A 27,498-nucleotide genomic window follows, 5' to 3' on the forward strand; every position below is an offset into this window, starting at 1 on the left:
ATCGTTTGAGAAGTGTGAGTGCGCTGAATCGGGCTCAAGCACGGTTCACTTGGCCGGCCCTGGCCCGGTTGGAAGAGGTGTGCCTGAGCGCGGTTCATTTGGGCTTTGGCGCGGTACGCTTGTGTGTGAGTGCAAAATGCGCCAAAGCCCGAAACTGAAAGCGAGACGTGACTTTTATGGGACTGTTTGATATGGATTTATTAATCATTCTTACTGTTCAGTGAACGCAAACTGCCGTCGATTATTAAAGATGCAAACTCCTCACTTCACGTCAGCTGCGCGCCTTCAGCAGACCTCCTCATTCCTGCAGCACGAGAGCTTTATGATTGTTTATGAGCGGCAAAAGTGGTGGATCTGTTCGACGAAATATCTGACTGCGTGTCCCCGCATCCCTAAGGACTGTTTGGCGAAATATTTGACGGCATATCAAACGACTGAAACGATATAACTAGAGAAATCTCTACTGTGCTGCTGAGTGACAGCGCTTCTCACTGAACAGCCCAGCAGCGATGACGTAAGCGTGCTGAAGCCCGTTTGTGGTGTGAGCACGGGCCGTCGGGGGAGATGGGAGGGGGGACAAGTGTGCTTTGGCCAGGTTCGAGGCAACTGTACCTAGTGTGAGTACGGCCTGACTGACTGACTGACCGATAACTCCACTGACCCCCATCCCTAATCCCACTTTAAATGTGTCTCAAAAGTATCGGTTTAGCCACCGGTTTCAAAATAACCCTAAACTGAACCCAACCCTCATCATAACTGAGTGAATGACACTTAACGACAGTTGTAATAAGCATGCATGAAATCTAAAGTGTCATGTCACTATTATTAAGATTTAATGACACTGTTATGAACACCCCTTCAAAAAAAGTGTTATCTACTTTTAAAGCTTTGAAATCTGACACTCTTGGGGGGGATTGATTTTTGTTGTCATGCTTTTAATAGGTTTTTAAATTTTAATAGGTTGTTTTAAGTGATTTTGCAAAACGAATCAATGATTTGCTTTATGAGTCGGCAGTTTTGTTGATTCCTGGCAACAGTTTGCTCTTGCCATGCAAATGTATAGCTGTAGCTGTGGGGCATTATAATCAACGCTACGCTTGATGCATTTACACAGGAACTCGCACTATGCTCACTAAAATAGCAAGAACCAGTTAAAATAAGTCAGTTCCTGCAATTGTTGCAAACAACTGATACCACTTGATTATAGTAAAGCTGATATGCCCCCACACACACACACACACACACACACACACACCAAAAAAAAATAGCAGTTTTTTTCACTATAAACCCACAAGTTGTTTCAGACCTGTATGAGTTTCTTTATTCTGTCTAGCACATGGGTGATGATTTCAGGGGTGATTTTAAGGCATTTCTGTGTAAAGTTTTTCCCATGCTGGCGTGGGTTTCCTTCGGGGGCTCCAGTTTCCTCCATAGTTCAAAGACATGTGTTACAGGTGAATTGAATAAGCTAAATAGGCTGTTGTGTGTGAGTGTGTGTGTGTGAATGGAAGAGAGTATGGGTGTTTCCCAATGCTGGGTTCTGGGCAGCTGGAAGGGCATCCAATGTATAAAACAAATGCTGGGTAAGTTGCCGGTTTTATATATATATATATATATATATATATATATATATATATATATATATATATATATATATATATATATATATATATATGAGCAATTCCAGCGTTATGGATGTGACATTTGCAGTAAAAACTCAACACATAAATTGACAGAGAAAGTATATGTTAACATTATATTAAAAAATTTAGTTATATTTTCAAGAGCAACTAGCCACAGAGTTATGGGAGCAGAAAAATATCAATCTGTAAACGTGTTTTGTACTTTAAATGAGGAAAATAAGCATGCGTTATGGATGTGACAAAAAAAGTCTGCAAATTTACAGTATACAACATACTTTGTAGAAATTATGTGAATTAAACTGCACAACCCAAAAGAAATAATGCTAATCAAAAGGATTAGAGTCGGCTCTCTATTAAACAAAATTGCTTGGTTTTATTTTATTTAATATTTTCACATTTCTGAGGAAAAAGTGTCGTTATGGATGTGACATCTCTCTGTTATGGATGTGACGCATGTGAAATTACCATTTGCGTGACTTTAGTAAATCAAATAGAATAGTTTGAAAACATTGACAGATGCATTTTTGAGTATTTTTAAAGTACTGTAAAACACTTGATTACACAAAAACTCAGAAATGGTTTCCATATTTTGGTAAAAACGAAAATCTTTTTCATGGCAAGGTTGACATTTGCACGGAATTGCTCATATATATATATATATATATATATATATATATATATATATATATATATATATATATATATATATATATATTTATTTATATAGGGGTGGATTTAGTGATTCAGAGGCCCTAAGCAACTCCAGTCATGGGGCCCCAAGTTCTGAAATGCACCCTTTCTAATTTTATTTCAATTAAATTCTAATTTAATTTTTCTTTTCCACATTTTATCTCAATGTAAGTTTCATATTTTAAATAATTATGTCTTAAAATTAATTTACAACAAAAAATATAAATAGTTTTTTTAGAAATTTGACTGCTGGACTGTTCCATAATCAACCCGGGCTCATTGTGGAAACGTAGCCACGCGGACGTTTCTGCGGACCGCGAGATATGTCCCGGGAGGTACGTATTTGAGCGGTTTTTGTTTTCGCGGGTCCGCGAGAGGCTACTATGCGCGCTTTTTCGCGTCTCGGGCGCCTCTCGGGAGCGCGCACCATTCGCGCCCGCGCTGTTCTCACGCAAAAAGCCGCCGGATCGTCCGACCCGGCCGCCCTCCTCTTCCGCCTCCTCCTTCCCTAAACCTGAGCGACGGTTTGCAAAAGCTGTCCAGAAAAAAAAGCAAAAGCCCTCGTCTTCGATTTCCAAAAGCCCGCGTTTTCGGATCCCGCCGCTTTCTCGCCCTTATTTTTCGGATTCTGTTTTTCATCTTACCTGATTTCTGGAACCGCTGTTCCCCGGACTAGATCCCGGTCGTCGTCCCCGCGGCCGGCTCCTCCGCTCCGCCGACACAACGCTGTGAGCTAAGCGGACAAACTGGTTGCATCGGGAAAGCCCTCCACTCGGAGGTGAGCCGTCGTCCACACTGCCCCGCAGCGTTCGCTCGAAAAAAACTAAACGCGGCCATACGTACCTCCATCCACGTAAATCGTGATCTCCAGAAACGTCCGCGGGGCTACGTTCCCAGAATGAGCTTGGGTTGTCCATAATTGAGGGTGGTGGATGTTTTTTCCTTTTCATAATTTTATTATTACATAACATTGTTATTATTAATATTATTATTATTAATATTATTAGTAATATTATATTTTAGTGTATATTTAATAATATTTAATTATGTACAAATATATTTGTTTGAATCTCACTATGCAAAATATGATAGAAAAGGATGTTATACATAGTTTTAGGTATGATAAATACTTCTAGATATTTATTAGGGGCCCCCAGATGTCCTGGGGTCCTGAGCAGCTGCTTACCTTGCTTATTGGTTAAATCCGCCCCAGTATATATGAGCAATACCACACGAGTAGGCAACGCAGTGGACCAGTAGATGGTGCTGTCGTCTCACAGCAAGAACGTTGCTGGTTCGAGCCTCAGCTAGGTCAGTTGGCGTTTCTGTGTGGAGTTTGCATGTTCTCCCTACATTCGAGTGGGTTTTCTCCGGGTGCTCCAGTTTCCCCCCACATTCCAAAGACATGCCGTACAGGTGAATTGGATAGGCTCAATTGTCTGTAGTGTATGGATGTTTCCCAGAAATGGGTTGCGGCTGGAAGGCCATCTGCTGCATAAAAACATGCTGGATAAGTTGGTGGCTCATTCTGCTTTGGCGACCCCGGATTAATAAAAGGACTAAGCCGACAAGAAAATGAATGAATGAATCACACGAGTAGCAGTGCAATATGGCTGTATATCGGCACTGGTGAGAGGCGTGCGTTGGCTCAAGGCTGCATGCCGAGTGCCTTAGTATCTCACCATTGATGAAATGAGTGTGATATTGTATTTATACAACAGGTTGGCGTATAATTGTCTATATAAAAAAAAAACACGGAGAGTCTCAAAAATCCTTTTGTACGAGGAACTACTTTCTTCCGCTGTTCATTCACATCTGCAGCGGATTATCAGAACAGCAGATTTTTGTTGCAATCAGGTGATAAAAAAAAGTACTCCAAAAAAGGCAAAGCAAAGCAATCACTTATAAATGACTTTTTTATAAATCAGCACTACAACATACAAAGGAGAGAGATTGATATAACTTACCTGTTTTATAATGCTTTGGTCAGCAGTAATTTGAAATATGGAAAAAAAAAAACACACGCTGAGGCACTATTCTTATAAATAAACTGCATAGTTGCAATCTAAACAACTACAATTTTGCCAAAAAAAACCTCAAAAGTACATTTATGTTGTCCAACAGCTGCAGTATTTGTCAAACAGTAGTGAGTCTATTGATCTGTTGTCACTCTATGTGGGCGGAGTAATACATAAGAGTGAAGTGGCTGTATGAGTGCTGTTATTGCAGAATATTGCACAGATATTCAATTCAATGTTTATTTATATAACACTTTTACAATGTAGCCAATCCTGCATATGTATTATGCAGCGGATGCCCTTCCAGCTGCAACCCATCTATGGGAAACACTTATACACTCTCATTCCCACACATACACTACAGACAATTTAGCGTACCCAATTCACCTATAGCGCATGTCTTTGGACTTGGAAACTGGAGCACCCAGAGGAAACCCACACCAACACAGGGAGAACATGCAAGTTCCTCAAAGAAAAGCCAACTGACCCATCCGAGGCTCAAACCAACAATCTTCTTGCTGTGAGTCGATCGTACAACCCACTGCGCCACTATGACGCCCCTAGGAAAAAAAATTCAATATTGGCAAAAGATACGAAAAATAAAATATTTTGATTACACACTAACACATGATGGAAAAATACACTGACTAATTTGGATGTGAAGAAATCATGCATTTTGGCAATATAATACACTATTTATTAAAAATATTGTATAGATATGGCATGTAACATCTTGTGACCTATGAGAATAAGTAACGTATTTTATAAATACTTAAAAAATTAACCTTTATTTCTAAAGCTGAAAAAATAGAGCACACCAAAATGTACCTTCAGTGAAGTATATGGACATCTAGTGTTTTTCAGGAAATGATAATTTTCTGGTAAACACTTAATGCAATTACTTTCAATTTCATAAGGTTCCTTTTACAGCATCAATGTTTAAATATAATTACAATTCATTCAGTTTACGAGACTTAAGAAGAGCAATCATTTAGTTGTTCAAGTTCAAAACAAGATTAAAGACTGTGTAATAGTGATGGGAAGTTCGGATCATTTTACTGACTCGGATCTTTGAGTCTCGTTCATCAAGATGAACGATTCTTTTTTCGAGTCATTTCGTTCATTTGGTTCAATTTGCCAAAATATTATTAAAATGTTACGAATTGCTTCCAAACACATCTACAACTAGCCCAAAAGGTTGACTGCAGACAAATATGTCATAACTAGAATACTATAAAAAGGAGAGAATAATAATTCAATGTTTACCTGCTCTTTTGTTTATGAAGGTATTGTTGTCTCTTTGCTCAGCTCACCTCTTCATGTCTTTAAATGTCAGGGGTTCATTCACGTTACACTGAGAGTCACATATAATCTTAATCAATGCACAGTCTGAGCCGATGTAAGCCATGATCATTCGTTGTTTACGTGACAGAATGACTCAAACCCGAGGAGTCGAGAGGTGAGCGGTTCAATTCTTTTTTCGGCTCTAAACGTGTATGATTGGCTCGTGATGAACGAGTGACTCAGACCTGATAGAGGACTCGAGAGGTGAGCGAATCAATTCTTTTTCCGGCTCTAAACGCATATGATTGGCATCTGCCAATGTGATGAAGACTTGAAATTAACGATACTACCTGCACAAATGTGCGCACGCGCGAATGAACGAATCACTCCCTGAGAAGACTCGTAGTTCCCGAGTCATATTAAAGAATCGTTCAAAATGAACGAATCGTTCATGAACGACCCATCACTACTGTGTAACCTAAATTTACCTTCAATTATAAAAGCCCACATATGAGATTTTGAAGAATGTCCAGACAGTGCTTTGTCAGATTTTTTTTTTAAAGTTAAAGTGTACAGCCAACTGTCTGGTGTTCAACATCTTATGTGTTTAAAAGAAGAGATAAGTGTAGGGAGAGTTAACTATGACAGAACTTTCATTTTGTCTTCTAGACTAGTGTATATTTGGTCTTTGTTGCCATCTAGTGAAGTCTCTCTGAAATCACATCCATGCATTTTCATTAAAACAATCGAGTTTGTCACTATAATCTAGCATCAAATTAAAATCCATAATGAGTAGATTTAAAAAAATATATTTTTGTCCTGGATTACTTCAGGGTTTTGACTGTATTTAGCTCTTAACCCTTGTATGGTGTTCGGGTCTGTGACACCCGTTTTCAGTTTTTTTCAAAAGAAAAGAAAAATTAAACAATGAAATATTTTTTCGACCTAAAATTCATTGGCTTTGGCTTATTTTCTGTTAAGAACATAAATCCGAACAAATTTTCAATGACCGCATAATGTACCTCCCCCCACACATTTACATTACATACAAGGTGTTTAGGTCCACTAGACCCAGGTCCAGTGTTTCCACACTCTGCCCTTCTCCTTTCTGGTACTGCTGTTTTCTTCCCCTCCCACTCCTGCACAAAGTTGCAAGATTGTTGAAAATGTAATTATCAACACAAATTACCACTATACGTAAAAAAAAATTAGGTACCTTAGTGGGAAGGTTCAAATTCCACCTCTGAGTTGCTGTCCTTGAATGTTGCATGTTGCCAGATGTTGAGGGATTTATTTTGCTGTACACATTGGATGCAATCATGGACTGCAAAATAGTGCTGGTTGGCTTGAAAGCAGTGCACACTATGAGGTGTGCATGCTTTGTTTTGATGAGACTAACTTTGGAAAAAAACACGTTCACATGACACATTTGAATAGGGAAAAACGAGAACATCAAGGGAAACCTTCCCTGTCCTTCTCACCTTTCTTTACAGCACAAATTGTTTTAACATTATTGCTCAAAAGATCGACCTCAAACTGAAAACTACTGACCTAACCACGGGCACGCGCAGCAGGAGTGTTAACTCGTGAGAGAGAGCCATTCTCCACGTTGATTGGCTGAGAAGAGGCAACGTAAGAGGAGATAGAAAACATGCCTAACGCCACCTGCTCCTCACAGACAGTACAGAAAATATGCAGCTAGATCAGTAAGTAAAGAAGCCCCAATATTACAATGAAATTACTTTTGAATGCCATAAAATTCTGAAATTGTCGTACATTATAGGATTTTTTTCATTATTGATCGTACATCGTACAGAGGTCGAAATTATCATACGTCTGGCAACCCTGATTATGGCAGTAGTTATTTCCTGGCTAGGGTTGTACCAGCTATTTATAAGTTCTTTCTTAAACTGGAAGGTAAAGTCCATACTAAGGGCTTTGTAACTAGTAGCTAGTTTGTAACTAAATTTGTTAACATGTTCTTAAAACAAACCGTAGTAAGTAGGTCATAAGCTTTCCGTTAAGTCATTAGCATAGTCGAATTGAATGACGTAATATCCAAAAAGAAGCATTTAAATCTTTAAAGTCCGGGTGAAATCTAAATTTACAATATTTATTCTGTTAAAATTGTCTATAACATTGTTATTCTTTAGGTCAGGGGTGTCTAAACTCGCTCCTGGAGTGCCGGTGTCCTGCATAGTTTAGCTCCAACTTCCTCCACCAAACCTGCCTGGAAGTTTCTAGTGTACCTAGAAAGAGCTTGATTAGCTGGTCAGGTGTGTTTAATTGGGATTGGAACTAAAGTATGTAGGGCACCGGCCCTTCAGAACTGAGTTTGGACACCCCTGGGGTGAACAATTAATCCATGCATGTGAATCCATTGTTTTTAAGTTTGTTTTTGATAATCTTCAATAAAGGTCTGATCATTTGCTTCTACATCTGAAATGGCGGTCTGTCTCTGTTGATGTCAATTTGACAGTTTTAGCCACTATATTCTTAAAACCACACCATTCTTAACATTACCAATCAGCCCTATATGCTGACTACGCAAAGTCACCACTTCAACCCCAACACCGCCCTTCCCTTCCCTCAATACTGGTCACCACCAACCAACTCCCCTTCCCCGCTCTTCAATATCTGTCACCACATCTCCTAACCCACCCTCCCCACTTCTCAAAACAGGTCAACAAACCACCATAAACATAGATACACACTATACCAAGCTTTGTTTTAAAAAAGAAAGACAACAAAAAACAAAAGAATGAAAAACAAAACAAAACAAAAACAAACAAAGTAAATCCCTGTTGAAAAAACAATTTAAAGCCGCCTAAGCTGGTTGGCTGGATTTAGCTGGTTAACTTCCAGGCTGATTTCCAGCCTGGTCTTAGCTGGTCAGGCTGAGAGATGACCAGCTTGACCAGCTTAGCCAGGCTGGGAGCCCAGCCAAAACCAGCTATTTCCATCTTAAACCAGGCTGGTCAAGCTGATTTTAGCTGGTCATTTTCCAGCCTGACCAGCTAAGACCAGGATGGAAATGGTTGGAAACCAGCCTGGAAGTGGCCAAAACCCCTCTAAAACCAGCTTAGGCTGGTATAAGATGTTTTTTTTCCCATTGGGGATGACAAGTAAGCTCTAGCACAACACTAGACTATGTTGCAATACAAATGATGGTAAACTGGTAGAGTGCAGAAATGTCCCACTATCAATCCTAAAAGCCACTTTTCAGATTTTTCAAATTTTCAATGAAAAGGCAGTAAGCTCTGCTCAGAAAGTCATTAAATGTCACTAGATGACATCATACATTTCTTGTTTAATAGCCTATGGCTATTTAGGAGGTATTTATAGGACATTTCACAAGAAACATCCCTAGTAGCAAAGAATTCTGGCCCAGATTTGGCATAAAGCTGGCACAGCAGGCATTCATCCGGTACTGGCATACAGCATGTGGGCCAAACATGGCCCGGGTTTGGCAGAGGTGGCACCGTCTTTAAGGCGGCACACAAGATTTGGGCCAGATGAAAAATGTAGTTTTTGGCCCAGATTTAAAAATTTGATAAGTGGGCCATGTGAGTTTGGCCAGTCTTGACCCACATTTAAAATACACTAAAATCATTTTTGAGTAAAGAAAAAAAATTCTACCAATCAGGTCACTTTGAGAAAAAGCGTGCCCATAGTGTGCCTAAAGCGCATCACTCCATGGGTTTATCAATTTCATTGCAATTGTGACACACCAACCTATCTGGCCCAGTTCAGGCCCAGTTATGAGTTATTAACTTGGCTGAGACTTGGCCCAGATATGGTCAGTGTTTGGCCCTTGTCTGGAAGCCAGATTTGCTCCAGTCATGTACCGTAATTCACTGTGGCATGTGGGCCAAGCAAAACCTGATTGTGTGGGCCAGAGCTGGGCCAGAGAAATTTTGCTATGTGGGATACATTATCTGTCCCTGAAATAAATACAGTGAATGAGAAGTTTTTCATCCCGAAAATTTCTAAAAGGGACTGATGGTTGATTTCTGTGAGTTGTTCTATAAAGGAATATATCAATCATTTGGTTTTCAGATTTTTTTGTCTTTATTGAAAACACTTTACAGATTTACTAACCCTGTCATAGTCCTAGACCTCGGCCCAGTTGAACCTACAGCTTAAATAGTTTTGCTATGCTAAACACTGTTATTAAAAAAAAACTTTAGAAATAGCAATTATTAGTTCATCGTTCACATCAATTGATTAAAAAACAAGAAATTAAAAATAAATTGCACAAATAATTAATACAAACAAAACAATTGTCCCCATATTTCTGTCAGTTCTGTCACATATGCATTAAAATGTGTGCAATACACCTTTAAGGCTATGACTCAGAGGAAGTGACATTTGATGGGGAAGAAGCTGACTGATCATGGATGTGTTCTATCATTGATTTGTAAGATTTTATGGTTTGTTTTTGTATGATTTTTAGGAGGAAGACAAGCTTTAAGGTAAGGCTGTCACATTTTAATAAGTAAAAACGTACATTTCTGGTAGAATGTCTTATATTTGCACTACTCTTTATATATGCATGTCGATTAAATTAAATGTATTGCTGTTTGAATTCATTACATCCATGTATATGTGCAGTAAATGGAGGAAAGTCCTTACCCCAGGTGGATGAGTTCAAGTATCTTGGGGTTTTGTTCAGGAGTAAGGGTAGGATAGACCATGAGATTGACAGGTAGATTGGTGAAGTAGCATCAATGTGGTCGATGTACCAGTCTGCTGTTGTTAAGAAGGAGCTGAGCCTAAAGGCATAGCTCTCGATTTACTGATCAATCTACGTTCCTGCTCTCACCAATGGTCATGAGATTTGGGTCATGACCGAAAGGACAAGATTTTAGATACAAGTGGCCAAAATGAGTTCACAGGGTGGCAGGGCACACTCTTATAGATAGGGTGAGGAGTTCTGTCACCCAGGAGTAGATTGGAGTTGCCAGCTGAGGTTGCTCAGGCATCTGTTTTGGATGCCTCCTGGACGCCTACCTAGGGACATGTTCTAGGCATGTCCCATTGGGAGAAGGCCTCAGGGTAGACCCAGGACATGCTGAAGGGACTTTGTCTCTTGGCTGACCAGTGAATTCCAAGGGATCCCCACAGAATAAATGTGCTGTGAATCTTTCAAACCTAATAATGTCAGACAAGTTCAGAAACTGGTGTCACTAAAATTGATTGTGAACAACAGCAAGAAAATAATAAAAGGTCCATTTAAATTGTTACATTTAACACAAAGGAGAAGCAAATTGGTTTGAATACCAGGGAAATACCTCACGCTTGCGGTGCTAAAACATTCGCCATTGGTATGCATACGAATTATCTTCTCTCAAGGCTGCAGGTGGGAGATACGGCGGAACAAGGATTGCACTGCCAGCAGGTCACTGAGATGTAGGTAAGGTACTCTAGGAACAAATCAGTGTCTCCTAAAATCTCCAGTAACACCAAAACTTTTTTTTTTAATTTGTCGCTGGGGGTTTTGACAAGTTGCTAAATATGGTGACAAAGTTGCTAGTTCAGGCATGAATTCCCAAGTGCTTGCCATGATATCAACATTGGAAGTGTTGCTTTGTGCTCCGTGTGTAAGTACAACACAAAACTCTGATAGTACAGTCTCATGAGAGTGAACGTCATTCAAATAACTCTTAAACCCAAACACGTTTCATTTTTTGCAAACTTTTGAAAATTGAAGCATTCCTTAAATCAGGGGTCACCAATCTCACTCCTGGAGGGCCGGTGTCCCTGCAGGGTTTAGCTCCAACTTGCCTCAACACACCTGCCTGGATGTTTTAAGCATACCTAGTAAGACCTTGATTAGCTTGTTCAGGTGTGTTTGATTAGAGTTGGAGGTAAAATCTGACACCGGCCCTCCAGGAACAAGTTTGGCGACCCCTGCCTTAAATCAATGTTTAAATTACAATTATATCAGTATATTACATTGCATCTTCAGACGTTTCATGTTTGCTCTTCACTGGACCTGTGCAAATCGTTCCCTTTTCTAAGCTGAGCTCTAAAGGCCTTGCAGAAGAGGAAGTAGATTAGAGGATCGAAACAAACATTCAGCACTCCAAGCAGAATTGTCACCTCTTTCAAGATGTTAAATGCGTGAACTGTTGAACATTCACTGCTGAACGTGTAAGGCAGTCTCACCAGATGATAAGGCACAAAGCACACACAGAAAACTACCATTAATATTAGCATATTGCGCTTTGACTTGTTAAATGTTTGAGTGCTGGAGATGGTCTGTGCGGACAACTGAGCCTGTTGAATCTTTTGTAGAGTCTTCCAATACAGAACAATCATCGATATTAGCACGAACATGAAGGTTACAATGGACACACAGTGGATGACTTTGTAGAAAACACTGAGCTGCGGACTGTGCATGGACTCGCAGCTAATGTCTTGCTGATTGTAACTCCAGGAAGTCTGAAGAAAGAGGACCAAGTAGATGCTACACAAGGCTAGCAGGGAGAGCCAAGTTGCTAGAGAAATGTGGCGGGCAGTACGAACCGTCTGCAGAGTGTGAGTCTCCAATGGTCGCACAATCTTCAGGTACCTGAGTTGACAAAACGAGGCAGTTAAAATGAGATCTAACACAGTAACTATGTCTACTTGGACATTAGTATTCTAATTTATCTTAATCTAAATAAGATGATAATATAATTAACGTGATGGCGGGTGTAATGATCTCACTGTGTTGTGTACACTTGAGCCCTTGGGTATGTGTGCACCTGTGGTCCTGTACTGAATCGGTAAATGCAGAGAATACAGTATCTAACAGCCATGTGTGTGTGAAATATCATGTCGCATTATGCAGCGAAAAGTCCTACATGATGGTTTACATGTCTGTACTGGACTCAATAATATGAGTAAAATAGGAATACTCCACGTCTTAATTCCATTTGTGATTACTACGACTATGACTTTGGTTGGATAAAGGTCATCAAATGTCTTTTTTTACATGGTAGATTCTTAATCAGAGTATTGTCTTAATCGTAATAAAATTTGAGTACTAGTGTTGGCGCCAACTCATGGCGACCCGAGTTTAATTCCCACCTTGTGGTCCTATGCCGATCCTTACCCTCTCTCTGCCCCCCATGCTTTCCTGTCAATTCTCTATACTGTCCTGTCCAATAAAGGTAAAGCCCCCCTAAAAAATAACTATAAAAAAATTATTGTAGTTTTGAGTATTGGTGTTTCCCAGAGACGGGTCGCGGCTGGAAGGGCATCCGCTGCGTAAAAATGTGCTGGATAAGTTGGCGGTTTATTCCGCTGTGGCGACCCCGGATTGATAAAGGGACTAAGTCAGGGGTGTTAAACTCAATTCCTGGAGGGCCGAAGCCCTGCACAGTTTAGTTCCAACCCTGCTCCAACACACTTACCTGTAGGTTTCAAACAAGCCTGAAGGACTCAATTAGTTTGATCAGGTGTGTTTAATTAGGGTTGGAACTAAACTGTGCAGAGCTGCGGCCCTTTTGGAACTGAGTTTGACACCTGTGGACTAAGCTGACAAGAAAATGAATGAATGAGTATTGGTGTCTGATTAATCGCAGGTGGTGCCAATTAGTGCAAATTAAAGGCATGTGATCTTTTTCTGTGTTGATTTGCCACACTGTGCAGAAGAAATTCAAGTTTTCCAAGATTGGTACCCTATAGCAGGGGTGGCCAACCCTGTTCCTAGAGAGCCACCTTCCTGCAGATTTCAGTTGCTACCCATATCAAACACACCTGAACCAATTAATTAGGACCTGAAACCATGTGATAATTACAGGCGGCCTCTCGCGGATCTGCGAAAACAAAAAACGCTCAAATACGTACCTCCCGGGACGTAAATCGCGGTCCGCAGAAACGTCCGCGGGGCTACGTTTCCACAATGAGCCCGGGTTGGTCTTTTTGAACATATGTCTAATATTTTTCGATAATGCCTGCCTTCTCTGCCTTCTTGCTCTTTTCGACCCAAAGCTCAGTATGGATGTCGCATCAAAGATTCAAATGTTACCACTCAGTGGGTTATGTCATGTTATCGCGTCACATTGAGGATTCGAAATACTGGCCAGAGTTATTTTAAAATACACTTTATTACAATATATATTGAATATTAATATATTATATTAATTATATATTACATATTATTAAATTACATAAAATAATTTAAAGGACAAAATCTGGACCTTTTAGCCGTGGGGGGTGGTTCGTTCGAACCACCCGAACCCCCCCTGGCTACGGGCATGGGTCCACTAACAAGGATATCACATATAATGAAACTTATATAAATGAGATTCATACCTGTTTGCAGCAATAAAGTCCATGAAGAGAATGCTTGCATACATGTTTATATAAAAGGCTGTTGCTCCAAAGCTGCAGTAAATGTTACGTATTGTCATGGAATAGTAAGCATTGTTAGCAATGCGCAAGGGTAAGCAAAGGCAAAGGAAAAAGTCAGCCGCTGCCAGGTTCTTCATGTAGACTGTGATGCTGGACTGGACACGCTGATTGCTGCAGAAATACACCCGCATTGTGATGCAGTTCAACACCAGACTGACGAGAAACACAAGTGAGTAGCTAAAGATGAAAGCAGGATGGGTTGAGACATCTATGTACATCGCTTCACAGGAAATGTTTCCCATGGTCATGTTTGTTTTAATTTGATCAGTTGGGAAAATGGTGGCATGCATTGTAGCCTCCAACTCCATCTAGATAAAGCAAGCGAGACATATTAGACCTATTATGATTCATACAGATAACGGATATTGTACATAGGCTACTGTATAAGGTGCGATATCACAATTTGTTGTTTGCGTCACTTCCTGGCACAAATTTTCACTTTTTATTAGCTTATTTTACCATGTTGACATGAACAGCATAATTTGACAATGGGCTGCTGGTTGAATCTTTTTTCTTTGCTGACTCTAAGCTGGACCTGACCAGCAAATGAAAAGCAAGAACCAGCTTAAACTAGCAGACATCTGTGAAAACCTTACAATAATTTTTGTTTCTATCAAAAGATTACTAGTAAATTGGCTGATTATTCAAGTTGTTATGTTATTCAGTGTGATGCGATTTTGATTTTAGCATTGACTTACAACATACATCAAATAGAAACTATATGGCCTGAGGCAAATATAATATATTAGCACATAATATATACATACATAACTTAAGACAATGGTTATATGCCAATATATTACACTATATATTTTGTTTTAACCCTATAAACTTGCATAAAGTAAACATTATAAGTATTATAAGCATTAAAATTGCTTGGCTAATTACATTAAACTTACATGAAATCCACCAGTAGGAAAGCTGTCCACTGAACGTAGGTGTAGATATTAGTCCTTCTGTCTCTAGATTGTTGCAAAAAAAAAAAAGAGACACAGAGGAAACCTAAAAAAAATAACAGCCTTGTTTGGTTGATGGGGGAGGGGTGATATTGAAGTGGCGAAAAAAAAAGATGTGAGGTGTGATCTTTGTCCACATCAATAGCATTAAAAGTATGTATATATAATATTCAGAAAACAGTATGGATATTAAATATGATTAAAATTACACAATTTCAAAATAATAAGATACCAAACAAATCTATGTTATAGGACATACAAATGTAATAACACAGTAACATCACAATAAGAAATGAGTAAAAACACAGCCCAACATGTGAGTACCAGCAAAGTACCTGCTCATGAATAGCAACAAGCAGCTTTAACTAGCAGCCATGTGTCAAAACCTACATTACCAGAATGATTTTTTAAAACAGAATACTAGTAAATTGACTGATTTTTCAAATTGTGATTATTATGTTAGTCAGTGTAATGTGACTTTGTGATATTATCATTAAATATACATGAAATAGAAACTATTTGGCCTATGCAGACTCCCGGAAGTAGCGGGAGTATCCTGCAAATGCATAGAGACTCCTGGATGCCCACAAATGAATGATAATCTCAACCCGGGCTCATTGTGGAAACGTAGCCCCGCGGACGTTTCTGCGGACCGGGATTTACGTCCCTGGGGGTACGTATTCGAGCGTTTTTTGTTTTCGCGGATCCGCGAGAGGCCGCTGTGCGCGCTTTTTCGCGTCTCGGGCGCCTCTCAGAAGCGCGCGCCGTTCGCGCCCGTAAAGCCGCCGGATCTGCCGACTTGGCCTCCCTCCTCTATCTCCTCCTCCTTCCCTAAACCCGAGCGACGGTTCCCAAAAGCCGTCCAGGAAAAAAAAAAAATAAGTAAAAGCCCTCGTCTTCAATTTTGACCGCGTTTTCGGATCCCGCCGCGTTCTCGCCCTTATTTTTCGGATTTCATTTTTCGTTTTACCTGATTTCCGGAACCGCCGTTCCCCGGACTCGATCCCGGTCGTCGTCCCCACGGATGGCTTCTCCGGGGCCTCCCCACCGCCGACGCAACGCTGTGAGCTAAGCGGTCAAACTGGTTGCATCGGGAAAGCCCACCACTCGGAGGCAAGCCGTCGGCCGGCGAGCGCGAAGAGGAGGGGCGGAGCGGCGCCACACCGCCCCGCAGCGTTCGCTCGAAAAAATCTAAACGCGGCCCATACGTACCTCCGGCCACGTAAATCACGGTCTCCAGAAACGTCCGCGGGGCTACGTTTCCAGAATGAGCTTGGGTTGGATAATCTCCCAGAAATTCCGCGTCTCCTGCCCGGTAGTTAAATTCGTTGCACACCCCTCTCTCCACTGTATCCCTCCTAGCTCTTCAGGTATGTCGTGCTCAACTCACCCCCACCGCTCTTCAGGTACGTCTCTTGCGCACTCGACCGCCAAATCAGATACGTCGCTCACTCACTATTTGTAATGTATGATGATTCTAATTGCTTCCATAAACTTTTCCTTCCTATTTTCTTAATCTAAAAGAGACAAACAAGCAACTCAAAACTTTTCTTTCATGCTCAGTGACTGAATTTTAATGTGGTTACTTTTAAAGATTTTCTTTTCTTTGAGGTTTTCTAACTCTATCCCAGTACTGGGTTAAAGCTGGTAGGGTAGTGGTCACCAAACTTGTTCCGGGAGGGCCGGTGTCCTGCAGATTTTAGCTCCAACCCTAATCAAACACACCTGAACAAGCTAATCAAGGTCTTACTAGGTATACATCCAGGCAGGTGTGTTGAGGCAAGATGGAGCTAAACCCTGCAGGGACACTGGCCCTCCAGGACCAGGATTGGTGACCCCTGTGGGTATCCGCTGTGTAAAAACATGCTGGATAAGTTGGTGGTTCATTCCACTGTGGTGCCCCCTGATAAATAAAGGGACTAAGCCGAAAGAAAATAAATGAATGTTTTCTAAATTAATGACCTGCTTGATTTTATAGCCTTATAAATAGCTATTTTATAGCTCCTTTATATCTGTCTGGGACCTTTTCTCATAGGCATACACTCAAAAATGACACACTATTTGCTTTACCCAGCTTTCTAACATGCTACATGCAGGTGTATGTATATAATTTTTTTTTTAAAGACATTTTTATACATGTTGTTGACACAGAGCGCATGCAAATAAATCTATTCTTTAAAAGCAACTATATCTTGACATCTTGCTTTAACAGAGAATAGAGTGAAAGAGAACTCAGAGATCACTTTATCTTGTGCGTGTGAGAGAAAGGAAATATGTGTTGGACAGACGGTAAATACAAAAATAGATGCCGACTTGCAACAAAACCACAACAGCATGAGATCATCAGAGGATGTAATTTACATGCAAAACAGTTGACGGAAATGATAAGGGAACATAAAAACCAAGCACTAATTTATTTTTATTGTGTTTTTTTCTCATTTTATTTAGCCAATGTTGTATTTGCATTACCACATTATGAATGTATAGCACAAACCATATGGATCCCTAAATTTTCTTTATCTTAAAAGTAATAAGACCACTCACTTCTCACTGACTACTTTTACATAGACATTAGTAATCGAATTATTTGCTTTAATCAATTTAAGAGAACAATAAGACTAAGTTGTTTACAGTTACAGTTGCTTACATGATCCCGTTTTACATGTTAATGCACATAATTCGATTAACGTCATTGTGTCACCACGCTATCCCAGCCTGATCTCACGAGAAAACGTATTTATTTAGTGGCTTATTCGCACAAATTCGTACGAGTTCAGATGAATGAAATTGTACGATTTTAAAAAGGAGGGGTGGCACCCAACCCCACCCCTAAACCCAACCGTCATTGGGGGATGAGCAAGTCGTACTAAATTGTATGAATAAGATTGTACGCATTCATACGAATTAGCCACAAAATCAAAAAGTTACGAATTGCCGTGAGATTGTGTTGGCTATCCACATTTCCTCCGGAGTTTTATGTAATAGGGTGTTTCATTTTTCATTTGTCGACTGTAACTGTAGTTTGGCACTTTCACTTTCATTCACGGAACATTTTATGCATGCCTCCGTGACAAACAAGATATTGGATGCAACTATGAACTGCTGGAAGTCTTGTTTTAATGGATATTCATAATGTATGCTTTATGGAAGAAAAAGGGGACCCGACCAGATTTCTGCGGCGCGGGAATAAATTTCCGAATAAGGCGCGGGAGCGGTCGATAACGGGTTTAATTTGAGACGGGAGCGGGCCGTCTATCAATATTGCTCCCGACTCCCGAGTGAGCATGCATATATATGTGTGTAAATGAAATAGCGCGATGCTGTGTTTAGCTTGTTTGTTGCTGTGTGTGTGTGTGCGCACGCGCGAATGAGAGGTTTGTGTGTGCGCGCGTGAATGAGAGATAGCGCTTTGCCTGTGTGTGTGCTTGGTGCTTATGTGTGTGTGTGTTATAGCGCGTGAATGAGAGAGAGAGAGAGAGAGAGCTTTGTCTGTGTGTGTGTGCTTGGTGCTTATGTGTGTGTGTGTGTTTATACAGACAGCTTGTTATAGGCTGTCTGGACTCTGTATAGCTGGGTGGTTTTCAGTTTTGTTCCCCTTCCCGCTCGTTAGCGGGATCGGGCACGACGGGTAGAAAACGGGGCGGGACGGGCAGCGGGACAACAAATGCTGAATGTAAGCGGGAGCGGTTGGGTTCGGGCTAAAACCTGGCAGGTGCGGGTGGGAGCGGGTTTCAAAATTTAGCCCCGCGCAGACCTCTAAACCAAAGTAATACAAAAAAATGTGCTTTTATTTACAATTCCCAAAAGTTAACAAAAACAACGAATGAATCCAAAATAAAGAAAAAGTAAGCAAGGCAAAAATATACTGTTTATAATATATACAACACTGAGACAAATAAAGACGGAAAAAAACAAGAGAGCTGGCAGAAGGGACGCGGGCGGCGCTAAAGAAAAATGAAAAGAACAAAACCCAAACTAAATCTAACTCCCCAGAAGCATCTAGCTAACTATGTGAAAACATTATAATTAACACGCAAAGAGTCTTCCTATCTACTCTATCTATCTATCCAAAAAGTACAAGGAGTGGCGCTCGCCCCTAACCTAGTGTACTAAACAGCAGAGTAGTCCTATGTGTTGAGAAATGTATGTCGTGTGACCTTCTTACCTGTCCACTTCGTCCAAGCCTCGTAAACAACGTAAACTGAGAAATGGAATGATATACGAATGACGGACGGATAACGGTAACGGGCAACAACAAAATATACAGTTAGACGGGGTTATTTCTAAACGCAATGCAGTAACACAAAGAAGTGGGGAAAAAAGCAGCGAAACAGAAGTCAAGAGAGGGCTAGCCAGTGGTCTGACGTGCGCTTTTATGACGGGTGGTCTTTGCTTATTGGATGTGACAAAAGAATGACGTAACCGGGGAGGAAATGACTGACAGCTGAATGGACCAATGAACGTAACCTGAGAATAATGAAAGCAGATACGGAAGAACAGAGCGAGAGAGAGAGAGAGAGAGAGAGAGAGAGGGAAAAAAACACAGAGCAACAGAGCACAAATAACACAAATACATAACAATTAACCATTGACTTCTATAGTATTTGGTTTTTGTATTTGGATGTAGATGCTTACAGGTTTTTAGCTTTCTTCAAAATATCTTCTGTTTAACAAAAGAAAGACATTCATAAAGGGTTGGAACCACACAGGGGTGAGAAAATAGCGAGTAAATAACATTTTCTAGGGTATCCCTTTAATTAAAACATTTATACATAGCACAAGGTGGCAATAAGTAGGAAAAAACTCAACCACATAGTCATCAATAAAGGAAAGGAACAAATAAGGCGACCAAAAAAGTATGCAATTAATTTCCAATGAGTTCATGTTGTAGACACTAGCCAGGACAGAAGAACATATTTTTCCATATTTAAAATGCAAACAATTAGTATGTGGGTCTTTATATAACACATGTGTTGATAATGAAAAAAGGCTGTACAGGATTTTAGACTGGTGCTAATGCATTAGAACACATTTTAAACTTAATACTTACTACATGATTTAAAAACATTACAGATGAATACCTTAATAATGTGTCCCACGTTTATATACAGTTTTGGCAACTCATCAAGTTAATCTGCTCTCTAAATACCTTGCTAAAGAAAAAGTAAATAAGTGGATCCAATGAGACACTCAGTGCTACAAGCAGGAAGGTCACCTCTTCCAGGATGCACAATGCTTGAATTGATGTAGAGTCATTCAGTAAAGGTTTGATGAATATGCTGGGTAGTATTACTAGGTGATAGGGCACAAAGCACACACAGAAAATGACCACTAGCACTAGCATGTTTTGCTTAGATTTTCTGAATTTTTGCCTATTGAAGTCAGTCTGTGTAGACAACTGAACTTCTCTGAGCTTTTGAATAGTCTTCCAGTTAAAAAAAATCAGAGACACCAAGATAAAAATGAAGAACCCAAAGGCCACACAGTTAATAAGTATGTAGAACACTCTGAGGAGCTCATAATTAAAGGGAAATTTACCCCACACTATACCCCAGCTGGCCAGGAAATATGTGGTAATATAAACAGAAGACATGGTTAACATGAACAACCAAACTGCTATAGAAATGTAGCGGGCAGTGCGAACTGTTTGCAGAGTATGAGTCTCCAATGGCCGGGTAATCTTCAGGTACCTGTAAAGCATGTAAAAATAGATTTTACATTGCGTTTCAGTAGCGGAAACCTGAACCATCCATATATGTATTCATTTATTTATTTAATCATTATTTATTTATTTAAGTGTTTTTGAGACGTATCTCCACAGTGCAGACCCATAGGAAAACCGAATTAAAGGTATAGTTCACCCAAAAGTAAATATGTGCTCACTATTTACTCACAGTTTAAGTTTAAGAAATGACATATTCTGGAAAATGTTAAAAACCGATAACTATTGGCATCCATAGTAGGAAAAACAAGTACTATGGTAGTCAGTTGTTACAAACATTTGTCAGTATATGCTTTTTTCAAACAGGTTTGGAACAAGTGAAGGGTGAGCAATTGACGACAGGATTGGGGAAACTCTTTAAGTAAAAAAAAAAAAAAAACACATTACATCATAAAAAATATTATTTTCTTGGGGAAATGCATATATTTATCATGCTAAAAAAATTAAGAATAATGTGCAAACCTGTTCATTGCTATTAAGTCCATGAAGAAAATGCTTGCATACATGTTGATAAAAAAGGCAGTTAAACCAATGCTGCGATAAATAATGGACATTATGCCTGTAGGGTTAGCATAAAACGCGATACGAAAAGGTAAACAAAGGCAAAGGAGGAAGTCAGCTGCAACCAGGTTCTTCATGTAGACTGTGATGCTGGACTGGACTCGCTGATTGGTGCAGAAATACACCCACATTGTGATGCAGTTCAACACCAGACTGACGAGAAACACAAGTGAGTATGGAAATATGAAAACTTCAGCTGGAATTTCACAAAGAGCTTCTGTTGTTTTCGTGGTGTTTGACTTAGTGGCTACAGACTCCATCTAGATAAAAAGAGAAAAAAAATACATTTAGTTTTTTACCAGGTTAAATAAGAAAAAAAAAAAGGAAGAAAAAATATCAAACGTTAATGGGCGTCTAAGGCAGGGATCAAACCCAAGTTATTGGTGTGAAGTAGAATTCTGCGGAGGACTGATTTTTTTATTTCACTCACCTAACTTTTTCCCACTGTTTATATAATCTATGTTCACCTGCTGTATGTTTAGAATAGTTTTTCTCACTTCCCAACGGTTCCCAGTAAATTGACATTTCATTTTTACATTAAAATTGTCATATCTGCTATATTCAAAGAGAGGGATACAAGCCATCATGTAGTGTACAAAAATTGTATTTCTTATTTTTAGTTGAGTCGCCTCCCAGCAAAAAGGTCGCTGGTTCGAGCTTCGACTGGGTCAGTTGGTGTTTATGTGTGGAGTTTGCATGTTCTCCCTGTGTTCGCAAGGGGTTTCCTCCGGGTGCTCCGCTTTCCCCCACAGTCCAAAGACATGCGGTACAGGTGAATCGGGTAAGCTAAAATTTTCCATAGTGTATGAGTGTGAATGTATGTGGATGTTTCCCAGAGATGGGTTGTGGCTGGAAGGGCATCTGCTGCGTAAAAACGTGCGGGATAAGTTGGCGGTTCATTCCGCTGTGGCGACCCTGGATTAATAAAGGGACTAAGTCGAAAAGAGAATGAATTAACAAATTTTTAGTTGAACGTCCCTTAAGGACAGCACAGGGTTCTAAAGGGGTGGCAGAACACATAAATATCCTGCTCTGTCACTCATCAACAACCTCTCTGTTCTTTCTGAGGGCCATTATGGACATGCTGCTGGAAGTTGTAACTGGAAGCTGTAGGAATGCAGACCACTAGTAATGGTGTCTGAGACTGGACTCTGGATGTTAGGGCCTACTCACACCATGCTATCCGAACCGTGCCCAGGCCCGTTTCCCGGATCGTTTGAGAAGTGTGAGTGCTCCGGTTCACTTTGCCGGCCCTGGCACGGTTGGAAGAGGTGTGCCAGAGCGCGGTTCACTTAGGATTTGGCACGGTACGCTTGTAGTGTGAGTGCAAAACGCGCCTGAGGCCGAAACTGAAAGCGAGACGTGACTTTTAAGGGACTGTTTCATAGATTTGTTAATCATTCTTACTGTTCAATGAGCACATACTGTCGTAGATTATTAAAGACGCAGACACCTCACTGCACGACAGCTGCACCTTCAGCAAACCTCCTAATTCCTGTAGCACGAGGACTTCATGATTGTTTATGACCGTCAAAAGTGGCTGAACTGTTCGGTGAAATATTTGACTGCGTGTCACCGCATCCCAAACCACTAAAACAATATAACTAAAGAAATCTCCACTAAGCTGAGCGAGAGCGCTTACTGAACAGCGCATCATCGGTGATGTAAGCGCGCCCAGGCCCGAATGTAATGTGAGTTCGTGCCGTCGAGAGTAGATAGGAGAGGGGACAAGCGTGCTTTGGCCAGGTTCTAGGCAACTGTACATAGTGTGAGTACGCCCTTTAAGGCTACATTCACACTGCAAGGCTTAGTGCTCAAATCTGATTTTTTCTCAGATCTGATTATTTTGCGTGGCTGTTCACACTGCTCTTATAAATGTGGCCAATATCACATTTGCTGTGTGAACAGATCATGGTCCTAAACTGACCCGCATGCGCAAAAGTGCATTATGAAGAGCACAAAATGTCTAATTATGCACACGTGATACTGTATGAAGTAAGCACGTTGTCAGATCATGCTTATATGATAATTACCCTTTTCACAGACAACCGTGGTGTATTTCATGATTTGTAAATGATTGTTCTGCTATTACTAATGTGTATTTCGGCATTTGAGATCTAAAATAAGTCTCCTGTGAAAAAAAAAGGTAACACTTTAGAATAACTATCCGTTATAACTAGTTAATAGTCCATTAATAAACTGTTAGTTAATGGGTTATAAATGACTTGTTAAATGAAAGTTAATAGTTTGTTAATTATCTATAACTGTTCCTTATAGATAGCCAACAGATAACTTATAATCTGTTAGTTAACAAGTTATAAATGACTTGTTAACTGTATTTTAATGATTTATAAATTTAACTAATAAATTAGTAAAAGATCATGAACAAGCTGTTAGTAAATTACTTACTAAAGACTTGTTAAGTATCAGTTAATACTTTATATACGTTATTGGTACGTTATTCTAAAGTTGCAGCTATTCTTCATTTATTAACTGTTAGTAAATCAGGAATAGTTGCAACTTTCGAATAACGTCCCAATAACATACATAAGCTAATACCTAACACTTAGCTTATATATTAACTCACACTTTACAGATCAGTTGTTCATAGTTTGTTAACCTACATATACCGGTGAAACTTTGTGGAACAGCAAATGGATGGAACAAGTTCAAGCTACAGAAATTTGATGTGATATTTAAAGTATAACTTTTTTGTACCTTAACCTTGTTCCACTCATAAGCTTTTGTGTGCTGTATTTTACCAAAGAAACTCCACAGATGAAATGTTAAACATTGTGAGTCATAACATGGCAGAACAGCAGTATACAAATATACAGAATACAAACCAATGAGGTTTGGGCACTTTTTTTTCTCTACAAAGTTGTACAAAGTTTCACTGGTGTTATTAGATGGTAAAGAAACTATGAACAACTGATCTGAGTTTGAGTTAATATATTAGTTAAGTGTTAGTTATTGGCTTTGGTGTGTTATTGGGACGTTATTCTAAAGTTGCAACTATTCCTCATTTACTAACAGTTAATAAATGAAGAATAACTGCAACTAGAATAACGTCCCAATAACGTATACAAATTATTAACTGATACTTAACAAGTCTTTAGTAAGTAATTTACTAACAGTTTGTTTATGATCTATTACTGATTTATTAGGTATAGTTATAAATCATTAAAATACAGTTAACAAGTCATTTATAACTTGTTAACTAACAGCTTGTAAGTTATTTATTGGCTATCTATAAGGCACAGTTATAAATAATTAACAAACTTCTAACTTTTGTTTAACAAGTCATTTATAACTCATTTACTAACAGTTTATTAATGGACTATTAACTAGTTATAACAGATAGTTATTCTAAAGTGTTACCAAAAAGGAAAAAAAAACACTGATCATTTGTGATTTATGACAACCGCGGCACGTGGCGCTCTGACCACCGGCGGTGTAGTGAACTCATCAAGAGTTTATGAGCAGCCGCAGACTGAACTGTGAAGGCGGAGTTGGTTTATCTTCGTTTGCGGCGAAGTAAAATTTAATTTTACTTCGTTATAAACAGCAGACACATGCAGAAGGGGGGGGTTGGGTGCTCGAGCACCTGCCCTTTTTTCTCTCGGAGAGAAAGTTTGCATTTGCATTCAGATCTCCCATCCGCAACAGCGATGATGCTTTTCGGCTTCGCAATCAACCCGTGCCTTAATCGTTAACCAGATTAGTAACCAAGCACCAGTTATGCCTTCAAATTCTTTTTCAACATGAACAACCAACTCTGTGGTATACAGTAATCACCCTGTGTGCCATTCTACTGTGCTGATGAGGGGTAGATGATGTCTGCAGCACAGAATGATGACGCATGTCATTCAAAGATTACCTAAAAGTCACATGAAATCCGACATAACCATTCACACTGTGCTCGCATTGCAGAACATCAGATCTGTGTCTGATTTAAGACCACATATGAAAGTGGCACAGATCTGACCTGAAAAGATCAGATTACATGCGGTTTGGGCTGTTCACACTGACATCACACTGAGTCACATGAGGGGTAAAAAATCAGATTCGTGCCACATTTACCTGCAGTGTGAACGTAGCCTTAGAGACCAGGCATCTGAGGTGCTTTTTCAGTAGTGATGGGAAGTTTGGACCATTTTACTTTGAGTCTCGTTCATCAAGAAGAACAAATCTTTTTTTTGAGTTATTTTGTAAAAATTTGCCAAAACAACATTAAATGTTACAAGTTGCTTCCAATGTCATCAACAACTAGCCCAAAACGTTGATCACACTACAAACAAGTCATAACTAGAATGCTGTAGGAATGATAAACTAATCACTAATTGTTTACCTGGGTCTTTTGTCTATGATTAACTCACTGTATCAGACAAGTCAAATTCAAATTTGAGTCGTTCGTTCATGTGACACTTACAGTACCATAAAAGCTTAACCAATGCACATAGTCCGAGCCAGAAAGACCCATGATTAGTTCAATTTTTGATTTGTTAGTTCATCATGTGACAGCATGTAAAGAGATGATTTAAAACTGAGGACTCCAGAAGTAAAAATATTCTGGCTCTGCCTGCATATGATTGGCTGCATATGATAATGAACGACTCAAACCCGATAGAAGACTTGAAAGAGGAACCAATCTTCTCCTCCACCTGCACATACAGTTGAAGTCAGAATTATTAGCTCCCCTTTTAAAGTTTTTTTTTTTTATATATATTTTCCAAATGATGTTTAACAGAGCAAGGAAATTTTCACAGTATATCTGATAATATTTTTTCTTCTGGAGAAAGTCTTATTTGTTTTTTTACGGCTAGAAAAAAAAGCAGTTTTAAATTTTTTCAAAATTATTTTTGGTCAAAATTATTAGCCTCTTTAACCTATATATTTTTCAATAGTCTACAGATCAAACCATCATTATACAATAACTTGCCTAATTACCCTAACCTGCCTAGTTAACCTAATTAACCAAGTTAAGCCTTTAAATGTCACTCTAAGCTGTATAGAAGTGTCTTGAAAAATATCTAGTCAAGTATTATTTACTGTCCTCATGGGAAAGATAAAATAAATCAGTTATTAGAAATATGTTAATAAAACTATTATATTTAGAAATGTGCTGAAAAAAATCTTCTCTCCATTAAACAGAAATTGGGGGAAAATAAACAGGGGGGCTAATAATATGATGTGTAAAATATTGTGTCCGTTGTGTCTCGTCTTCCTTCTTTTTTGTCCTCGGCTGATCACATGCCAGCAAATTTGACCATCATTTACTAACTTACTAAGTTTATATATTTACACACACACATATATATATATATATATATATATATATATATATATATATATATATATATATATATATATATATACATATATATATATATATATATATATATATATATATATATATATATATATATCCAAGACATTTAATATTTTGGTCTTTATTTACATGTACAATGTGCCAGTTTTTCAATAAAAAAAAAACGTTACAAATTTCCTTCTCTTCGTGACACAACTTAGTTTCACAAAATCTGACAATCGCATATCAGCATCTAAATGCTGCAGTAAGCTGGTTTATCAAATTTCACTTACTTTAAAGCCTTTCGATTCAGCTGTTTGTTGAGCTTTCGTGTCCTCACACAAAGACAAAACAGACTAATGCAATAGCGAATGCATTGTGTAATATTTGAATTTCAGCTGTGCTAATTTGGATGTAAGGTATTATTCAAACGACTGGCTTTAAGTTATGCATATAAATGGTTTCTATTTTGAGGACGTTTTGTATAGGTTATATACTGAGTATTAATACACTTTAACAGCAGTGTTTATTTTATTTATAATTGATAGATTTGTTTCTTGGAAATTACTTCTAATAAGCAAAGGGAGACTACAACAAATAAAACAAGAAAACATTGAATTACATGTGCATTTATCTACAGGTTGTGTGCTCTTGTAACCATTATCCTTTATCAGCATACAGTCATTTAACATTAAACTGGCAGACACAGGTAGATTTTATTTTTACTGTTTTTTGTCCAAAGGTTGCTGGTTTGAGTCTTGGCTGGGTCAGTTGGCATTTCTGTGTGGAGTTTGCATGTAATCCCCGTGTTCGTATGGTGAGAAAGGAGAAAGGGAGAACCCGCTTAACGCTCCTTTGTCCTTTTTTCACTTCCCCTGCACACTTCAGCACAGACCGGGCTCATAAT

General features: G+C 39.2%; 2 protein-coding genes across 4 annotated transcripts; both read right to left on the minus strand.

Annotated features, from left to right (window-relative positions):
• Nucleotides 1-9,682: 9,682 nt before the first annotated feature.
• On the minus strand, nucleotides 9,683-19,343 carry LOC141378004 (P2Y purinoceptor 14). 3 transcript variants are annotated; one of them, XM_087283657.1, is made up of 5 exons: nucleotides 19,163-19,343; nucleotides 16,388-16,514; nucleotides 14,941-15,003; nucleotides 13,943-14,349; nucleotides 9,683-12,212 (listed from the first exon to the last, which is right to left on the minus strand). In XM_087283657.1, the coding sequence occupies exons 4-5, from the start codon at nucleotides 14,347-14,349 to the stop codon at nucleotides 11,612-11,614; spliced, it is 1,008 nt and encodes a 335-aa protein (XP_087139783.1). In that variant the 5' UTR covers nucleotides 14,941-15,003; nucleotides 16,388-16,514; nucleotides 19,163-19,343; the 3' UTR covers nucleotides 9,683-11,611. The 3 variants fall into 3 exon arrangements, 1 of the variants encoding a protein (XP_087139783.1); XR_015508956.1 differs by lacking the exons at nucleotides 16,388-16,514; nucleotides 19,163-19,343 and having other exon boundaries at nucleotides 9,683-11,398; nucleotides 11,553-12,212; XR_015508955.1 differs by lacking the exons at nucleotides 16,388-16,514; nucleotides 19,163-19,343 and having other exon boundaries at nucleotides 9,683-11,398; nucleotides 11,544-12,212.
• A 275-nt stretch (nucleotides 19,344-19,618) lies between these two features.
• LOC141378005 (P2Y purinoceptor 14-like) lies at nucleotides 19,619-26,943 on the minus strand. Its single transcript, XM_087283658.1, has 3 exons — nucleotides 26,885-26,943; nucleotides 21,182-21,540; nucleotides 19,619-20,687 (listed from the first exon to the last, which is right to left on the minus strand). Exons 2-3 carry the CDS (start codon nucleotides 21,538-21,540, stop codon nucleotides 20,099-20,101), a joined length of 948 nt encoding a protein of 315 aa, XP_087139784.1. The 5' UTR covers nucleotides 26,885-26,943; the 3' UTR covers nucleotides 19,619-20,098.
• Between the last annotated feature and the right edge of the window lie 555 nt (nucleotides 26,944-27,498).

The sequence above is a fragment of the Danio rerio genome, chromosome 15 (genome assembly GCF_052040795.2).
Source record: "Danio rerio strain M-AB ecotype USA chromosome 15, GRCz13ab, whole genome shotgun sequence".
In the NCBI taxonomy this organism is placed as follows: Eukaryota; Metazoa; Chordata; class Actinopteri; order Cypriniformes; family Danionidae; genus Danio; species Danio rerio.

Coding starts and splice junctions, on each gene's coding strand:
- LOC141378004 (XM_087283657.1), bottom strand. CDS start 14,349: ATGGAGTTGGAGGCTACAATGCATGCCACCATTTTCCCAACTGATCAA. Junction 12,213..13,942: donor GACTTTATTGCTGCAAACAG/GTATGAATCTCA, acceptor TTGTCAACTCAG/GTACCTGAAGATTGTGCGAC.
- LOC141378005 (XM_087283658.1), bottom strand. CDS start 21,540: ATGGAGTCTGTAGCCACTAAGTCAAACACCACGAAAACAACAGAAGCT. Junction 20,688..21,181: donor GACTTAATAGCAATGAACAG/GTTTGCACATTA, acceptor CATGCTTTACAG/GTACCTGAAGATTACCCGGC.